Raw genomic sequence first — 20,048 nt, forward strand, 5'->3', positions numbered from 1 at the left:
ATGATTTTTTTAAGGTTCAAGTTGTGTTCTCCATGGAAGAAAACTTGAATAAATTATGCCTTGCTCCTGTCCTTCTAGCAAGCTGGTTAATTGCATTTGTTTCCTATATCTCCAAACAGCCTGGTACATTAATTACATTCTGTAACACCAGGCTCCTGTGATTCACTCTGTCACTTCCACTGAGCACTTTAATTGTATTCCTTCTAGCTACCTACAATTTTAAACACTGACTAATAACTACATTTCTGCAGCCTGATGCTTTCAGGTTTTATGTACATTTCCAACGTGACTTATGTGAACCACAATGCTTTGTAAAAAAAAAAAATTGAAACTGCAGGGCACATTACGTGATACACTCATTATACAACTTGTGAACCTATACTTACATATCCTCAATTCCCAGCTTTTAGCAAGGTTCTCTGTTGCCTCCTGTGTTGCTAAGGGTGTGGTGGGAGGGAGGGAGAGAGGGAGGGATGGGTAGCACACAACTGCATGCAATAATTGTAGGTAATACAATATCACTCTATGTTTACAAGAGTGGCCTCTCGTTGATATGGATACCAGGCTTTTAGCACCAGCTTCCTGCTGGAACTAAGTTTAGTCCCAGATCCTGCCCATATCCAGCATCAACCAGTAAATTAAGCTAGAGTCCAAATCCCACCCCCCAAAGACACCTCTGTAAAAATATGCCAAACCTCCAAATTAAGACAATAGCCAAAGAGATCTGGTATGATTTCAAGCCTCCCCACCACCAATGCTCACATAGAGACTCAGCATTACTGTCCATCATATAAACAGTTTGCGCACACAAAATACTATGGTGTATGTTGCACATTTGAGGTAAACACACATATATATGTATTCATAGCCATCGGTGTCCCTACTCTGTTAAAATTATAGCTTCTAACCATAGACAGTACAAATATTGTTCCTTTGATTTTTCTCAATTTCCTTCATTTCAACACTGAAGTCAACAATGTGTTCTGAGCTCTTAAATATCAACATGAAATTCCCTGCAACATGTTTCTAGGTTGAATGACGATGTCTTGGTTTTACTTTAGGGAGGGCTAAGCAAGCTGAACAAAAGACAAACCCCTATACAAGGGAGACTGCCTTTACAGAAGGGGAGACACCTACAGCACCTGTTCAAATTCCCCATTGTTTTTAAACAGTGGAAGCCTAGCTTCTCCCTGTGGCAGAAGCTAGTGGCTGTGAGATTCTGCTGTACTGGGAGGCTTCCACAGACACGACCCTTTCACACTCCCTACTTTGTATACTTTCCACCTGACACATCTCACAGGCATAGTTATTTCACACCTTTTAGCGCATTCCACACATTACTGCATTTTTCTGCGTGCATTGCTTACAAATGGAGCAGCAAGAACCTCACGGTGGTAAATTTCCCATTCACCTCTCTTGAATCAGAAGCACAATTACCCCCATTTAATCAGTCGATTTTCCACCAAAAAAGTTCAGCATGGGGTAAAAATAGCAGCAACAGAAATCTGTTGGTGCGTGGAGATCTACCAGTGTAGCTGATTTCAATCTCCCTCTCTCATATATATATATATACACACACACACACACACACACACACACTTTACAGTTTATGTTAACTATTTTCCTACTAAGTTAGCAAAGAAGATTTGATTTATTAATAGCATGTTCATATCCATCTCTTCCTTCCATCGCCCATGCACATTATACAGGATTTCGAGCCCCAAAATCCAAGCGTGCTCTGCTCCAAAGAAATGACAGTAAAACACAACACTTTAACTTACCATCAACTTGAAAAGAGACAAATCCAAGCAGCAGGAGTGGCGTCAGCAGCCCCATTTTAACATATTCAAAGGCAATCCAATTCCAGGGAGAGAGAAAAATAGAGGGGGGGGGAGTAGTCCCAAAAGTTGAGATTCTCCTACAACCTAAATATACGTGGAAGGAGCCTGGAGAGCAGCGGCGAGAAAGAGGCTTGAATGGGACACTTTGAGCTCCATGCAGATTAGCAGCGCGAGGGGGAGAGCGAGGGAGGAAGAGGGGGCACCGCTCCCGGCTCGGCGCGCTGGCTCTGCTTCCGAAATTCCCACCAATCCAGCGGAGGCAGAGGAACTGTTCAAGTGTGGCTAAGACTCTCCATTGCAATCCAGAGCCCGGGGATTTCTTCGGCAGACGAGAAAGACTTTGAAAGCAGATACGTTTCCTAGAAAGTGCGTCCCCTCCCGCCGCCACCACCTCGCTCAAAGTTCTCGGCGCTCTGAGGAAAAGGCGGGGAAGGAGGGAGCGAAATCATGGGCTTGGCTTAACTCTACTGCTTCTCATTTTCTTCCTCTTCCTCTCTCCCCACCCCCCCCCCTCAAAATCACTTCAAGCTGCGGAGTTGCTTCCCTTAACTTCCATAAGAGGGACGCCTGAGCAACATCTTGGCGCGCGAGCTGCTTAAACCCTCCCCCCCCTCCTTCCCTCTCCACAGCACCCCCTCAAAAAAAATTTTTTTTGAAAAAAAAGGCAGCCCAGCCACCCCTGCCCTCAGCGCGGGAAGAAACTGCTTGAGGAGAATAAACTCCCAACGTGCCGCTGGGGCTGCAGGAAAAAGCGACTGGCGGTGGGCACGGTTGTTGCTGCTGGCTGAGGCGGCCGCCGCTGCCGTGTAAACGCGCGCGGCGGGGGCGGGGGTGTCGCTCCCACTATGGAAGGAGTCGAGCGAGGCGGGAAGCGGCAGGCGCGGCGGGGTGTGCGCGCGCGCGAGGGAGAGAGCGCAGCACCCTCCTGCTGGAGCTCGCCCGGGCGGCCTCCCCACAGCCTGGGCTCGTTCTGCTGCTGCTCTTCGTAGAGCAAACACGGAGGGGGGGGAAGGAAAGCCAGAATTGGAATAGCTGGGCTGTGGATTAAAGCACTGGAAAACACCACACCCACTCTCATGTTCCCCTCAGGGATCGCGGTGGGAGGGAGGTGGGAAGACACACACACACAACGTGAGGCAGCTGAAGGATTGAAGAGAAGACCGGGAGGGGGGGCACACAGAGCAGCGCTGCTTCTCCGCCCCCCCCACCGCCCATCCCATTTCTCTCCCAAGCCCCCTTTTCCCTCTTTACTGTTGGCTATAGGTAACATTAACATGATTGCTTCTCACTGCTTCTCATTTAATGGGCAGGTAATTTTCTCGACGAGCGATTTCATGGAAGTCTCTTCCCTAATTATTCAGTCTCTCTCTCTCTCTCTCTCTCTCTCTCTCTCTCACACACACACGGAGCCCTTTGAAAGAAGACGGCAATTTCAACCTCTTCTTCTCACTTAGCTTTCATGTGCTCGTATTTTCTTAAAAAGGGAGGTGCAGGACTCAACTGTACATAGAAGGGAACCTTGTTGCCTATTTCCAGGTGTGTAGTGATACGCAGCTGCTGCTTAGTAGGGAGAGAACTATGACATTCTGCACATGTTCAAAGACCTCTTCTCCTGGATTATGGCGTAATATTTGTAGTTGCTTAAAGCCTACCCAGCCACTCTGGAGGGCCACAGATGGCTAATAAAAAGGTACCATGTTAAAAACAAGAGCTTAAAGGAAAATGCAGGCAAGTCAGCATTGCCTTATGCAAATACAAGTTATACTTATTTAATCACACAAGTTCCAGTGTGTATAGTTAGACCTACTCCTGGGTAAGTGTGCATTCTAATACAAGGTTGCAGTTAGATTCCAGAATCCTGCTGCAAACTGGGCTCTATATGATATGAGGGGTGTATAACCAGTTTACGCAACCCTCCTTCCAGTATAAACATGCCACATTGTGGCTGCCTGGAACATGTTTATACATGCAGATGCCGTATACCATATATGTGCACAGAATCATATGCAATATTAAGGCAACAATTCTATGCATCTTTTCCTGGGGAATAAGGCTCACTGAACACAGACTTCCAAGTAAGCATGAGTAGGACTGAGCTATCAGCTCAGTGCTTATTTGCACTCTGTATACATATGCACAGGTTATATGCATGTGCTTATCAGCACTGGGATTTCGTAGGATACCACTGTGGTAAGGGGGGAAAGCCCCCCCCCAAATGTAATTTCTGTTTCAGGATGACCACCTTATCCCACCTTGCTACCTGACAGAGCTTATGGTGAGGTCTTGTACAAACAAAACAACATATTCCCAAACTAGTTCGAAATGTGCATTCTACCAATAATGCAAATTGAGCAGAATTCTAGTTTCTGCATCTGTGAAAGCAATGATGTGATCAACTCTGCACATTCAGAAGAGTACATGCATGGAACTGACATAGAAGCCATTCACAAGCTCATCAAGCAACTCTCTTGCACACAGTGACTGTGGTTACAACCCTTTCTTCATGTTTATGGAATGGTAAGCTAACCTGAACACGAAGAGCCCTTCTTCTGTGTAAGCATGTTTTGCATTGTGCATAAATTAGCTGTAGTAAATTGGGGTCAACCATAGGCATTTGTTTTGTTTGTTCTCTGTTTCCCTGACCTTTCATTTTCAGTATTTTGACTAAAACAAAACACAACACAGAATATCACATCAGTATTTTATAAACAACTCCGTGCTCTTCGTTTCAACCTACCTAATTCCTTAAGCTCTTAAAAAGACCACCTTCTTTCTAAACTGTTGAAGTCCTTACAATGTATGCAACCTAGGAAGAAGATAGAGTTTATGGGGTCTCTCATGAGGTAAAAGGATGTCTACAGCAAGGGGTATGGAGAGAGAGTTTTCCCTTTTCAGTTCAGCTCGGAGGGAAAAAATATATATATTCTGTGTGTAGGGGTGTTGGGAAAGCATAACAAGGGAAGACAAATGAGACTGCACAAACTGAAGAATAAGCATAGAGGTTGATCAGGTAAAGGAATAGCTGCATCAAAGGTGTATGTTTGAATACTTGCAATATCTTTAGTGTATAAAGTGCAGCTGAGGCTGTGAGTGATCACAAGAGTAGCTACAGTACTAGCTATTTGATGTTAGCACTGATGATTAGACAGGGGGTTAGAGGAATATACACAGGTCTGTAAGCCAAAAGCAATGTTAGATGGTGAATCTTTAGTTCCCCCTACTGGAATATAACAGGAAGCAGCTGTTCTTGGTTTGTTATATAGCCAATCTTTTGTGTTTTGTTAAGACCACTTGTTCTGAACTTTCAGCCTATTTTTCAAACACTGCTTGAAGTTGAAACGTGCATTTTGCTCATTATTCTTATTGATTGCTCAGAGTTATTTAACATTGTTTTGCAGCCCTTTGCAGTATGTTTCTTAGAACTGAGTTAAATGGAATTTGCTCCCAGTAAATTTACTTGTAGCAAATCTAGGCTTTTAAAATTGTTGAATAAAAATTGTGGCTCAGGTTTTTGTTTTGTTTTTTTGTTTCTGATTTTCATAGCAGGTTGTTTGTTTCTGATTTTCATAGCAGGTTGTATAGCGCCTTTGAGAGAAGGCCTTATAATTTTTTTTAAAAAAATACTTGCAAGTGTATTGAAATCATACACAATATACTGTACTTTGTGTATTTTATACAAATTACCTAAGCAGCTATAACATTTTAAAATAATATGAGTATGATTAGCATTGATATGGGAACTAAGTATACATAATCAGCAAACTCAAATAAGCAAGATCCAGAAATGGTGTCCCCACCACCACCACTAATATTCTTTTCAGGTCAAATATATTTAATATTATTTGTTCTTTTATTAATTACACTAGATCTGTTAATGAAAGATTTAGACAAAGCACAACCTAGATTTACAGTAACAACTATACAACAGCTATAGAAAGTGATATTGTAGATATATTTACAATATAATTATTTCCATTTGCCTTCTCTATACAAGTTAGTCCATGTTTGTATAGCTGTACAACAGCTCCAAGCTTGTTTTATGTAAAACAGGACACAATATTATTCTCTTTTCAAAATATGCCCCACAGATAAGTATATTTCTAATACATCTAACAGACTTTTTCATATAGGAGGTTATAATTAAGGATAATGAGGGTGAGGTGATCAAAATAGCCCTCTTTGTTCATGTCCTTATGAATTAGCAATTGTGGCATGTTCATAACAGAATGTGAAATATTAAGCAATATTTCTCTTGGACATTTCAAGGATTCAGTATATGTGACAATTACTGCTTGTTTATTAATGTGCATTTTATAAAAATGCTTATGTAATGAAATAGCACCTTTGAACTTTTCAAATATGTTAAAAGTACTTAGGATTGTATTCATTGTATGAATAAACCGAGTGAAATTAATAGACATGGCTAGCTTAGGTAATTAATTCCAATGGGTCTTTTTGAGTAAAACGTAATTCAAAACAATCCTTAGTATAGCTTCTATTTTGAAGAACACAAAAGCTATGATATGCATATCAATGTTGTGTTGCACAGATTTTGCAACTCAGCATGGTGGTACAATTTGCACATCAGTGTAAACTGATATAGACTAAACAGAAAACCCATTACAAGCATGTGGACTATAAACACCTCAGCAGCATATGTTAGGGGTTTTTACTTTTTGAAATATGGCTACCCTAGCATATGTACAAGAAGTTTGCAGAATGGAATCAAAAGGCATAGTTTCTTAACCATTTCTTGAAAATAGTCCTGTAGTCACACTGATTTCATTTGGACGTACTTAAAATTATGAATAATTGAAAGCAGTGGGACTTCCTGGATATGACACACTAGCCTAAATGCTCTTACCCCTAACTGCAGATATAGAGAAATAAGATATATTGTGAGTGATGCACATGCTCAGAGACATTTCTTGTCATTTTTACTTCACATGTCTCAAGACCTAAGTACTGCTATGAAAAGATATTCCCATTTACTTATTACATCTGTAACTCACCTTTCCTCTAAGGAACTCAGGTTTTACTTCCTGTGTTATTATCAACTGTGATGTAGGATATATGGAGAGGCTGTGATTGGCCCAAGCCTACCCCAGTGAGCTTTATGGTTGCTAAGCTGCAATTCAGTGGTAAGCAAAATCAAAAGTAGACTGAAATATTGGATTAGGTTTTGTGAAATGATACCTAAGTTCTGTTATGCGTAGTTCTTCCTATGTAACAACAATTAACCAACCACCTGTATGTCACTGCTGCTTTCATAGCTATATTTATGCAGCCATATATTTGTTCTCTTCATTTTAAGATTCCTTAGTGGTAATTCCTTAATTCCTTAGTTTATTGCCCAAGTGCTCTTCCATGAAGTTCCTGATTTATGAAGATGTCAGTTCATATGAATTTTTCCTACAATGCAGTTGCAATTCTAACAGCATTAGAGCTGCTGCTCTGCCTCTACTAGTGGACTGAATGCTCCCATCAAGCTATGGTTCTTTTTTCCAATATAATGCTGTCAACACTATTGTCATCAGTTATACATATCAGTGGATTATTAACAATATTATTTGTAGGACTTCTGTATTAGTTTTGTCTGAGAATGGCCTTGTCTCACTTCAGCAATAGAATTACATTTTGCATTGTCTCCAGAAATGCTTTCAAATTAGAATCGATGTGTTGGCCATACAATTTTTCACTGCCACGGTAATTCGGTTTTCTGCCTAAATTTTTTATATGACTTTATGATTTATCTTTTAAAAACTGTGATACTAAAAACAAGTGAAGGGAGAAGTACTGTGTACCATGATTTGAACAAAACATTTATTCTTCATGCAGGATACACAATTTATTTTCTATAGTAATATTTTTTACATTTGGCAGACAGGCAGATCCATGAGAGACTAGTCTGTTATATGTGCATGTTTAAGCTATTTGGCTTTTCTTTAAAAAAAAACAGTCTAGGGATAAACAAAGATTGTAAGTTATGGAGTAGCAAGATTATGAGTCCTCAAATTTTGTGAGTCTAAGTTGCTCACAGCTGTAAGTAAAGTGTAAAAGGAGAAAGGGTGTATGAAACTGGGTGCGTGTTTGTATAGGAGGTAGCTCAGTGTTAATGTAATAACCAGTAAGTAAACCAAGTGAAGCTTCTAGGCAAGATGGACATGCAGGATATCTATTTAGTTTAAAAGGCAATGTGCAATTTAATTGAGAAATGTTTGTGTATAGCACCGTGATAGCCAAATCTTCATAAAGTTTTATTTGGAAGTTACTCATTCTGACTGTAGCAGTCAAATTTACTACCATGGGAGGATATTTGGAATTGGATGAAAGCATAAAATGCTTTGTAAGTCTTATCTTACTTATCTTCACACAACAACCAATAAGATTGTGGTTTTCAAGTAACTTTCTTAAGGTTATCCACTGAGTCTGTAGCTGATAAGGGAGTTGAACCCATGTTGCCTGGGAGTGAACCCAATGAGGTCTGACAGTGGACAGATTTTTGAATGTTGATTCAACAATGTGCCACCAGATTTTATTGGCTTCCAGGACAGGTTCTCAAGGTATATTTTCATACAGAGGTACAAAGCACATGCCTCTCATCAAATCTGAAGGACATGCATCTGTAAACCAAGATGTAACCCTTTTAAATACTCAGAAGTAAGAACTGTGAAAGGGTTGGCATTCTCAAAGGGCAGATCATCTTGTCAGAAACACACTTAATCTTACATATGTAAGTCCTTGACTTGAGGCAGAGGTACAGGGTTATCAGTCCACTAGTCCTGTGGGATAGAAATGTCCTTCAGTTAAGAATTAGCTCAGAACTTTCACAGAATTAAACTACATTCTGAAAACAGGATAGTCAGTGATGCCAAGAACAGCTAGCAAGATGCTGTTCTGGAGGAACTGTCTCAGAGATGTTCCTCCAGAACAGCATAAAGTCTCACAGCTTGAGGGGAAGCTTGCAGTGTCATACATCCTAGAGCACCTGACTTGGAAATAAAAAAAGAACTGTAATCAGCCAGGTGGAGCAATCTAGTAAATTTAATTAACATTAAGATGAATCAAGGAAGCTACGCTGACTTCTGAAGGGAGATGAGATTTAAAGTTCTTTTAGCTGTTTGAAAATAAATGTATAAATTATGCTTGCTTAATTTCACAAATGGAAAAAATACCTCTTTGTTAATTACTGTTAAAATTAAAGAAACAAATCATTGAAGTAATCAGGAAGCCTATAACTATTTAAATGTAGGAAATTTCATTGCAAAATTGTACAATATATTTATTTCTCTGTGAGAAAAAACACTAAAGGGGGTTTATTGTAATTTATTACCTTTCATTTATATCCTTGGATGCCCTGTGCAATGACCTATATTGAGGCAGAGACAGAAGTATAGTGTCCAGATCAAGGGAACTAATAGTACTACTTGATTCTGCCTTGATTAGACCCCACTTGAAGTACTGTGGCCAGTTCTGGGCACCACGGTTTAAGAAGGGTATAGACAAGCTGCAGCATATTCAAAGGAGGGTGACCAAGATTATAAAGGGTATGGAAACCAAGCCTTATGAGGAACAATTGAGGGAGTTGGATATGTCTAGCCTGGAGAAAAGAAGACCGAGAGGTTATATGATAGCCATCTTCAAATATCTTCCAGGTGACAGCTCTTTAAAGATGCAGCAAGCTTAGATCTCTTCCAGTCAGGATTACCTTTACCTTTATGGGACTGAAACTTCCTTGGTCATGCTGGTTGGTGATCTCCGGCAGACTAGAGACAGAGGTAAAAGCTGTTTTCTGGTTCTGCTGGATCTCTGACTAGAGGTAGCCTAGTCAGATGGGTGGGATATAAGAAATTAATAACAACAACAATAGCAGTGCTCTAGAGGGTAGGGCCTAAATCACTGAATTCAAATTACAAGAAAAGAGATCCAACTAAACATGTGGAAGGCTTGTTTGACAATGGAACAGAATACGTCAGAACATGGTGGACTCTCCTTCATTTAAGGTTTTTAAACAGAGGTTAGATGGCCATCTGTCAGCAATTATTTAGCTGTCATTCCTGTATTGCAAGTGTTTGGGTTATATAACCCCTTATGTCCTTTCCAACACTGCAATTCTATGATTATGGGTGGAGTTGTTCAGTTTTGCTCCATGTCCAAGTATTCTTGTTGCAAAATTAGTTTCCAATTACTTAAGTATTTACTTTCTTTGCAATATACTATGCAACGTCTGTGCAGACATCAGTAGAAACACTGGATCTCAATAAAGGTGGAAGCAGATCTGCAAACTGTGTAGGACTGAATTTCATGGAGGAGGCTGGAGGCCTGGCCAGCATGCTGGCTAAGGCAGAATAGAGTGGTATTATTACTTCCCTTGATCTGGACACTACTTCTGTTGATACAGCCTAGAACTGCATTAGCTTTTTTGCTGCTGCATCTCACTGTTGACTCAAGTTAAGTTTGTTGTCTACTAAGACCCCTAGATCCTTTTCGCATGTACACTTATCAAGCCGGGTGTCCCCTAGCCTTTATTTGTGCATCTGATTATTCCTGCCTAATTGCAGAATCTTACATTTGCCCCTGTTGAAACTCATTTTATTAGTTTTGGCCTGGTTCTTGAGTTTGTTAAGGTCACATCTTCTGCAGTATCAGCTACCCCTCCCAGTTTGGTATCATCTGCAAATTTGACGAGCATCCCCTCTATTCCTTCATCCAAGTAATTCATCAAGCGCATGCCAGCTTTCCCTAGAACATATTTCAGGAAAAAAGCTGATAACTGTGAACTTATCTTTTGTCTTGTAACTCACACACTCTTGCTACTTCTGCTACAAATTTCCTTCTGTAGATTGACAGTCATGCCATGGAAAGTGTTAAGTTGTGGGTGCAGTGTCTATATGATTTCAGCTCTTCATGTAATCATGCGTAGTGATTCAGCATGCTAGCAAGGATATGCTAGGAGTCAAGTCTAACGAGAACAATCTCCTTTATTGTAGTAGGAACTTGACTGACTGGAGGGAAATGGCAAGCTCCTTTTATACTCTCAGGAACAGGAGTTGGGGAAAGGATACATTTAGATTTTGGCGGGATCCAATCAGAGTAAGGGTCCAAATTGTGCCAACAAGTTAACCAATAGCAACTGTCACTGCACTCACCTTGGAGCGAGAAAGGTAGTGACAGAACTAGCAGTGAAACTCATGTATGCATATTAAACCAATACATAACAGAAAGGGCAATATGAGCAGTTCCACAAAACTTGGATTCAAAAATCCAACCTTGCAGAGTGAATGCCATCTGGGTTTGCAGAGCTGTCAGGTAGTGGTGGAAGGTGCAGTCAGATTCTTGGCGTGGCACAGCTGCTCAGCACAGATTATCACCTATTTGCTTCCTATAGCATATTAAGTGGGAGCTCATTTCCTGCTATCCGCTGCTACTGTGGGTCCTGCTGCCATTATTCTCAAAGAGAAAGGATGTTTTAACTCCTGGGGTCTAGAAGTTCCATTACCGTTCCTTTATCTTTGCCAGCCCTTACAGGCGACCAGTTACCTTATTTCTGGGAAATGATGAAGTCACTGGAGGGGACTGGCCTTTGGCAGCAGCTGGACTGTGACTTCTGGTGTGTGTGCATGCTTTCCATCTCTTCGAGCTGGTGAGTAATGCAGCCAGGAGCCAAGTTTCTAGAACTGGACAAGGCTTTATGCTAGTTCTTGTATTAGTACTGCCAGGCAGAAGCTTCCTCTTTTTGGTGGCCCCACAAAATGATTGCGTTTAGTACATTTGACGACCGCCCAGTCAATAAAGTCATCTGGCCAGTTTCTCACAGAGTTCAAATTAAGCATTTAAAATGTTTCTTAAAAAAACATCATTGTCTAAAAACCAGCACAGGCAGCATAAGAACATTTAAAACCCAGCAGAAATAATCTGTTCCAAGGGCAATAAAAAAGAGAGAAGAAAGGTCCTAAAAGGCCTAGGAGAATAAACAAAAAAGCATTGGTGCTGAAAGGATCTTAATGTAGCTGCCAAACTAGCCTTATTAGGGAGGGCATGCCATAATTGGGCAGTTGTTCACCATGCAGATCACCCTGTTGGGTTGAGAGTCTCCACAGCAGCCTTGTAGGTTTGAATGATAGCTGGCATTTGCATGGAGACTATCCATTCAAGCAACTTTATACATTATTATGGCTACCATGTGGAGCTGCTGCTTATGAAAACACTTACAGAGGCTTCTGTTGTAAGACTGTCTTCATTTCTTCTGTCTCTTCTATGGAAGTCTGTCAACTTTTCAGCTTCCCCCCTCAACACCCATGCAAACAAACTCTGATATATAGACCAAAAAAATTAAAACTTCTCAACATCTATGTGTCTGATAGGCTTGCTTAAGGAAAAAATGTTTTAAGCAGGTGCTGAAAAGTGAAAGCACCTGCCTGATGTCAATAGGCAGTGAATTCCAAAGTGCTGCCATGTTAAAATATCAATTTCTCACAGATGCAGAATGGCTATCATGCGGCACCTGTAACCGTGCCTGTGGCTTAGATTGAAGTGGCTGAATGGACACATTGGGAGTAAGGTGATCCCACAAGTATTACTGAAGGAGCTCATAGTTTACATATAATGAGCATAGGCATAGCCAGGATTTATTGTGGGGGCAGGATTTATGTTAGGGGAGGCAGAACTGAGTATCTGTGACACAATTGGTCAGTTAGTTAAGTATTTGTATCTATTTACTTGACTGGGGGACAGTTGCCCCCTTGCACACACACCCCGCATCCTTGTTCAAGAAAGCAGAGGCATATGTTTGTAAAGTACAATATATGTTGCATACCGCAGTTATGAGATTTTATACAACAAATATTTACATTTGAATCCTGAAACACCGAAACTAACATTTCTTGTTAGTTTTGTCGCTTTGACTTTGTATTACAAAGGGAAACAGGACTTAAAGGGCTGCTTAATAGTCTGAGCCCATTTAGTGAATCAGGAAGAACCCAGTCACATGCACTTCAGGAACTTAAAGGAGGTGGGGAATATACTATTCAGTGGCAAATGAATGCTTTAAGGGAATGCATTTCAATAAATCTGTAATTAGATATCTTTTAATACTTTTTATTGGGAGCCACTGCAATATTTCTAACTGTTAAATGTAGCAGTTCACATTGATCAGCACTTTTTAAAAATGTCAAAATGCAGTCGCAGTGTCTACCGTAATATTCTGTAATGTTTCACTGAATTATTATTTAACAGTCTCACCTAAATAATATCACATTCTGTAAGTGTTGTTTATGTGTGGTTATATGCTGCCCTATTAGGTAAGTAGACTTATTGCTTCATAATATGCAGCCAATTATCACCAATTATCATTTGATAAACAATTACAAGCCAATGTAGTTAGATTCAGACTGGGAGTAAGCCCCATTGAATTCAGTGAGACTCATTTCTGCATAAACATGGTTAGGATTGCGGCTAAGTAAATGCAGCTAAAAAGTTACTAATCTGCATCTCAACATTTGACTCATTTTAGGAATGTTTTAAATGTTAAGAATTCTATGCTCATCAAAAGCTGTTCCTACCATGTTCCAACATTGGAGTGTCTATGAAGAAACAAAAGAAAAAAGAAAAAAAAATCCTTCCAGTAGCACCTTAGAGACCAACTAAGTTTGTTCTTGGTATGAGCTTTCGTGTGCATGCACACTTCTTCAGATACCTCAGATGCATTTTTTATTTTGTTTCGACTACGGCAGACCAACACAGCTACCTACCTTCCCCCGAAGAGTGCGTGAAGATTGCATACTATGTTTCTGTATGGCAAGAAAGGTGATTGGCTATGTTTAAGAACATCAGTTTACTTGGTTATATCCCACACTGCACCAAGTTAAAAACAAAAAGTTAGAAACAGGGACTTACCCTGCATACTGTTTGTGAAAAGTGGCTAAATATATTCTGATCACTTTTCTAAAAACAGATCTTTCATCAAAAATTCAAATCTTACTGGAGCAGATTGATCTCTTTCTCAGCATACCAGGAAATGTGTTCATTTCTACCCCTACAAGCCAGTCTTTTAAAATATGTATAATTGATCATAATATTTCAAGAAAATGCTTATTTAAGCTATACCACTATGCAAAAGTAGACATTGTTCTTTGTTTACCCGTAATAAATAGCCATAAGGTAAAATTATTAAGAAGCAGTTGCAGTGAAAGGTAAAATAAGCCTCACTAGTCTCAGAGGTGTTCCAAAGCTTGAAGTAATTCCCAATAACATTTGCTTAATATTTCATGATTAAGTCATCAAAAAAACTGAGAACTGGGAACCACTGCAGATAATACTCTTGTAGTCACCTTGACTTGTTAAATTTAAATTTGACAGTACTTGCCCTAGCACTTATTTTTGCTTTTTTTGCATTTGAAGAAGAAGAAGAAGAAGAGTTTGGATTTGATATCCCGCTTTATCACTACCCGAAGGAGTCTCAAAGCGGCTAACATTCTCCTTTCCCTTCCTCCCCCCACAACAAACACTCTGTGAGGTGAGTGGGGCTGAGAGACTTCAAAGAAGTGTGACTAGCCTAAGGTCACCCAGCAGCTGTATGTCAAGGAGCGGAGACGCGAACCCGCTTCCCCAGATTACGAGACTACCGCTCTTAACCACTACACCACACTAGCTCTTAGCACTTAATTAAGCTAAAATGTAACTGAAATAGTATAATTTAAAGTTATATGCAGCTGGTGTGACACAGGAAAGAAGGTCTGAATACAAATTAGTGATGGTAGGTATGTGTGTACAAGACCATTTCGCCCTTACTGTATTACAGCTATGCCATTCCTATATAGAAAAGCCTTCAAATCTACCCCATATGTATCCCAAGGAGTTGGTCAACGTGTGGGGTTCTTGAATGTTGAAATGTACAATGCAGTGCCATGGTAAATTGACCAAATCTGGCAAACAGTAACACAACCACTTCAAGGAAGCAGGAAATAGGAGTCAATGTTCTTGCTCGCCTCTCCACCTTTTTCTATCTGCCAAACCATCAACGTTTTGAAATTACTGGTGCAGAGAGTAGATTGATGCTACTGGTGAACACATCTATGCATACACAAAGACAAGCATCTATATTGACTAGAGGATGGATATGCAATGTCAATGTGATACTGGGAGTGGATTCCATACAATGATATTACCTTAAATTGTACTATTAAAGACCATAAGAAGATCCTGCTTGACCTATCTAGCCCAGCATCCTGTTCTCATAGTGGCAAACCAGATGCCTATAGGAAGCCTGCAAGCAGGAACTGTGTGCAGTAGCACTTTTCCCTCCTGCAGTTTCCAGCAAGTGGCATGCAAAAGCATACTGCCTTTGACAGTGGAGTTAAGACAAAGCCTTAAGGTTTAATGTTCACTGATAGCCTCATCCTCCATGAATTTATCTAATTTTATGTTAAATGTGGCCACCACAGACTTTGTGGGAATGAATTCCATAGTTTAACTATGTGCTGTGTGCAGGGGCGTAGCTAGCTGCTCCGGCAGCTGGAGCAGCGGGGCGGGGTAAGCCACCCATGGGGGCAGGGCGAGCGGCCCAGGGGGGCGCCGCCGTGATCCACCCAGGGGGTTGCCACAGCAAGCTGCCCATGGTGTCCGCCTAGCGCCCACAAGCCCCATACCGTTTTGGGCAGTGCGGGGCCCCAAGCTGCCACTTCACTCCCAGGAGAAACACATGGCCCAGGTCCACTGTAGGCCAGGCCTCGCGGTAAGTGCCGCCCTCACAGTGTGCCATTTTGTCACCCTCTCAGGGATGACACCCGGGGTGGACTGCACCCCCCTTCCTATGCCCCTGGCTGTGTGAAGAATACTTTATTTGGTTTGTTCTGAATCTTTCAACATTCAGTTTCATGGGATATCTGAGTACTAATGTTATGAAAGAGAGAAAAAAAAACATTTTCATTTTCTCCATGGCATTCATGATTTCATACACTTCTATCATGTTACCTCTTACTTGCCTTTCCTCTAAACAGACTTTCCAGCATTTGATACCTTTAATCACAAACACACACCCTTCCTGTCCCCTTGCCTAGCTGTTCTTTGAGGTATTTTTTTGGGGGGGGGGTATATGATACAATTTTTATGTAACCGCAAATACGAGATCATTTTTAGTAAACTCAACAATTACAACATCATTTTATGAAACCCTTTAACTAAAAACAAGCAACCTCATTTCATATGTCAGTGTTGTATTGATTAGAGTATTTTTTTGAGCTGAACTATGTTAGCAGTGATGAAAATCACAAGAGGAAAGTGAAAGTAATTAATAGTTTCAGTGAAATCTCTTGAGGACATACTTACCATTTATTCTGACAGACAGAAGTATATGACAATGCATGAAGACTGTCTCTCTCTACTCTAGAGGTGATGTCTGTAGAATAAAATTAAGGTGAAGCAGTGAGACTGTTGAGCAACAGGAATAATGCTGTATTTTAAAACAAAAAGAATCTTGTGGCACTTTAAAGACTAACAAATATACTGTGGCATGAGTTTTCATGGTGTAGAGTTCACACCATGATATAAGATATAAACTTAATCTTGTAACTAATGGATGTTCCTGGGTGCAATTTCAGAACCACTTCCTCCCATGCCAGTCTTCCACTTGTTCCTATCTGGTGGAGAGGCCATTTTCTGTGTTCCACTTATGGTGAAAGCTGTTGTCCATTACTAGAGGGAGTGGATATACCCAAGTTGCTTCATGAGGTTTGGCTGGCACCATCTCACTGTATTCTGCTGTTCGGTGAAGACCTTTCCATTCCCTCAGACTTTTGTCAAGTATATAATATTTTGATAGGAATGATGTTTCTATCTCTCATGCCTGATTCTATTGCATTTTATTGATGCTGTGGTTTTGTGAATTTGTAATTTTAATCAGTGTAAGCTACCTTGAGTGATGCACAGACATCAGGGTGAAATGTCCTTATAAACAATTATACTATATTAATTGTTAGTCTTTCAAGATGTCACAACTTTCTTTGTTGTTTTTGGTACAACAGACTAACATGGTTATTCCTCTGGAGATTGCTGTGTTTGTGAAGATTGTGTTGTGAAGAGACAGGAGTATGGTGGCCAGATTCAATGGTATACAGCACACATAATTTTGTTCACTATTGAGTCATAAAGTTTAATTACACACACACACACACACACACACACACACACACACCATCTGACTGGATTGCCCCAGCCACCCTGGGCAGTTTCCAACAATGCTATACTGGTTTTTGCACAACTGAATGAGAATTATGATGTGAGAGCAGACAAACTGAAGCTTTGCCTTCCTAACATAGATAAAGTGTGTGGTAGTCATCTGAGTATTACTCAGAGTAGGCCCACTAAGATTAATGAATCTTAGTAATGTCCGTTGCTTTTAATGGGTCCACCAAAGTTATCTACATTTAAAGAAAACTCAGATGAAGATTATTTAGAGTTGGTACGTTCTGCCACAACAATGAAACAGGATTCATAAGTAAGAATGCATTTCACAACTGTAAATATGTTACAGTATAAGTAATACATACTGGAGAATATATGGCAGTCAGGACCACATATTTCAGGAATTTAGGATATTATTATGGAAAATAATAATTGACATATTGTAAGCTCAGAAAGGAAATGAAGTAGATTTTATTGGGCATTCTTCTTGGCTATCAATAAAGTACACTTTTAAACTATAAATTTATTCTCAGTGGCAACAATTGCTTATGCCAGCTATTGTAAATCAAATTTGGTATTGCATCATAAGGAATATCTGATAAGATGTGACATGCAGTGGAAATGGATAAATAACATTATTCTAGATGAGAGTATAGAAGAATGTATAGTTTGTCAATATTTTCTGTATATTGGGTTTGTATGGTGATATTTTGAAAATCAATATGATTATAATATATTATTTATTTATTAAATTTCTGTTCCATACTTTTCCCCAAGAGAGTCCATGTATAGAATACTTTATAAATTGTGCTTTATGAAAGTGTACTAAGTATTTAATAAAACAAATATAGTAAAAAATAAAATAAAAGCATAGTGGGCATTTTAAATATAGCAAAAAATAAAATAGCGTGCTTTTTAGCTAATAAACCACAGAGCTTAGGGTTTTGGGGTTGTGTGGTCTAAACCATTGAACCTCTTGAGCTTGTCGATCAGAAGGTTGGTGGTGCAAAACCCCGTGACGGGGTAAGCTCCCGTTGCTTGGTCCCTGCTCCTGCCAACCTAGCAGTTCGAAAGCATGAAGTGCAAGTAGATAAATAGGTACCGCTCCGAAGGGAAGGTAAACGGCGTTTCCATGTGCTGCTCTAGTTCACCACAAGCGGCTTAGTCATGGCCACATGACGCGGAAGCGAGATGAGCACCGCAACTCCAGAGTCGTCCGCGACTGGACCTAATAGTCAGGGGTCCCCTATCTTTACCTATTAGCTAAAAAACATGGCTTTTTTGTTTTTGTTTTTGCTGTTGCCAGCACAACACATTTAAACATATTGTGTGACAAATGTCTGTAGAAAACAGTTTTTGGTAATTTCAATTGCAATTTTAGTATTAAAATAAAATTATGTTTCATGATGTGGACACCTCTCTACACATTTTATAACAGAGTTTCCACATGCAGTGGTAGTCCATTTTAATATGCATTGCAGTACCTGGTATCCCTTGGTTTAAGATGGAATTTCTAGTGTGGTTTGAAATAGTCCCACAGTCCTATCACTTTATTCTTCTTAATTGAATATATAGGCTGTTTTTCCATTTAGAGGCACTCTAAACAGTTTATAACATCTTACTTAATTGACATTTATCCTAGATGCAACATTATCCATAAGGAAAACCTTTATGCAGACATATATTTTTGCATTGTTCTCTCACTCCCATGACAGAAAAGTCAGCATTTTCTGTAGCAAAATCCATGAGCATTAAAAAAAAAGGGGGGGGGGAGTTGGCAAACACATAAATGAAATCTACAAAGTACATTTTCAAAGCAGAGGCCCTAACCTCTAGCTGCCATTGATTAAGTGAGAACTGCTGAGGTAAAGCACTATGGAATACTTTGAAAATACAGATGAATAGAGCTGTCCAGTTAAAGAAACAAAAGGGGTAGTGTGAGCTAAATCAGTACTTCTCCATCCCCCAACCCAATAGTATCTAGATTGAAAGAAATCTGTGCTATTAATAATGTAATTTGCATGACACATTCATGTAAGCAAGAAAGCATGTCAGGATATTTAATGATAACCCATTGAGCCATTTGTCATTCAGTGAAGTTTCTTGAATCAACAGGCTTTCTACTTAAAATACAACACACTCACCTAACGTATTTGTTCCTGGTTATCAGGAGTTTGCTGCACAAAATTTGGCAGTTTTATTTAAATATTTGTTGTTGCTTTTCTTTGCTTTACACACACAGAGACACAGTTACTGGGGAATAATGGTCTCAATTATATTCAGCATAGAATGGTTTTTCGGGCAGTAGGTCCTAGAAAATCGTCGTCGTCGTCGTTCAGTCGTGTCCGACTCTTCGTGACCCCATGGACCAGAGCACGCCAGGCACGCCTATCCTTCACTGCCTCCCGCAGTTTGGCCAAACTCATGTTAGTAGCTTCGAGAATACTGTCCAACCATCTCATCCTTTGTCGTCCCCTTCTCCTTGTGCCCTCCATCTTTCCCAACATCAGGGTATTTTCCAGGGAGTCTTCTCTTCTCATGAGGTGGCCAAAGTACTGGAGCCTCAACTTCAGGATCTGTCCTTCTAGTGAGCACTCAGGGCCGATTTCCTTGAGAATGGATAGGTTTGATCTTCCTGCAGTCCATGGGACTCTCAAGAGTCTCCTCCAGCACCATAATTCAAAAGCATCAATTCTTCGGCGATCAGCCTTCTTGATGGTCCAGCTCTCACTTCCGTACATTACTACTGGGAAAACCATAGCTTTTTCCAGACAGGTACATGGAATTTAGCAAATTTGAGCATGAGTATTTTCCTAGAAAATACTCATGCTCAAATTTGCTAAATTCCATGTACCTGTCTGTGGGATGGAACTAGAAATGCTTACTCATCTAAATTTCTCCCCATAATTTGGAGAGTTCAGCTACTTAGGTCATCAGCTTGTGGGCTTCCCAAAGCCACCTGGTTGACTTCTGTGGGAAACAGGATGTTAGATGAGAAAGGCCTTTGGTCCTTAGGCCTGGTTTTGG

General features: G+C 40.2%; 1 protein-coding gene across 3 annotated transcripts in view; it reads right to left on the bottom strand.

The window, feature by feature from the left end:
• ROBO2 (roundabout guidance receptor 2) overlaps window positions 1-20,048 on the bottom strand; it is a 980,064-nt gene that overhangs the window by 444,701 nt on the left and 515,315 nt on the right. Inside the window, exon 1 of one of the 3 annotated variants that reach the window (XM_033146836.1) lies at window positions 1,782-2,415. The exons of the other annotated variants lie outside the window; for them this stretch is intronic. Within the exon in view, the coding sequence (XP_033002727.1) occupies window positions 1,782-1,836 (55 nt within the window). The 5' untranslated portion in view covers window positions 1,837-2,415. Of the gene's footprint in view, window positions 1-1,781; window positions 2,416-20,048 lie in introns of those variants that run through there. 3 annotated transcript variants of the gene reach the window in all.

Source organism: Lacerta agilis, chromosome 4 (assembly GCF_009819535.1).
Source record: "Lacerta agilis isolate rLacAgi1 chromosome 4, rLacAgi1.pri, whole genome shotgun sequence".
Classification (NCBI taxonomy): domain Eukaryota; kingdom Metazoa; phylum Chordata; class Lepidosauria; order Squamata; family Lacertidae; genus Lacerta; species Lacerta agilis.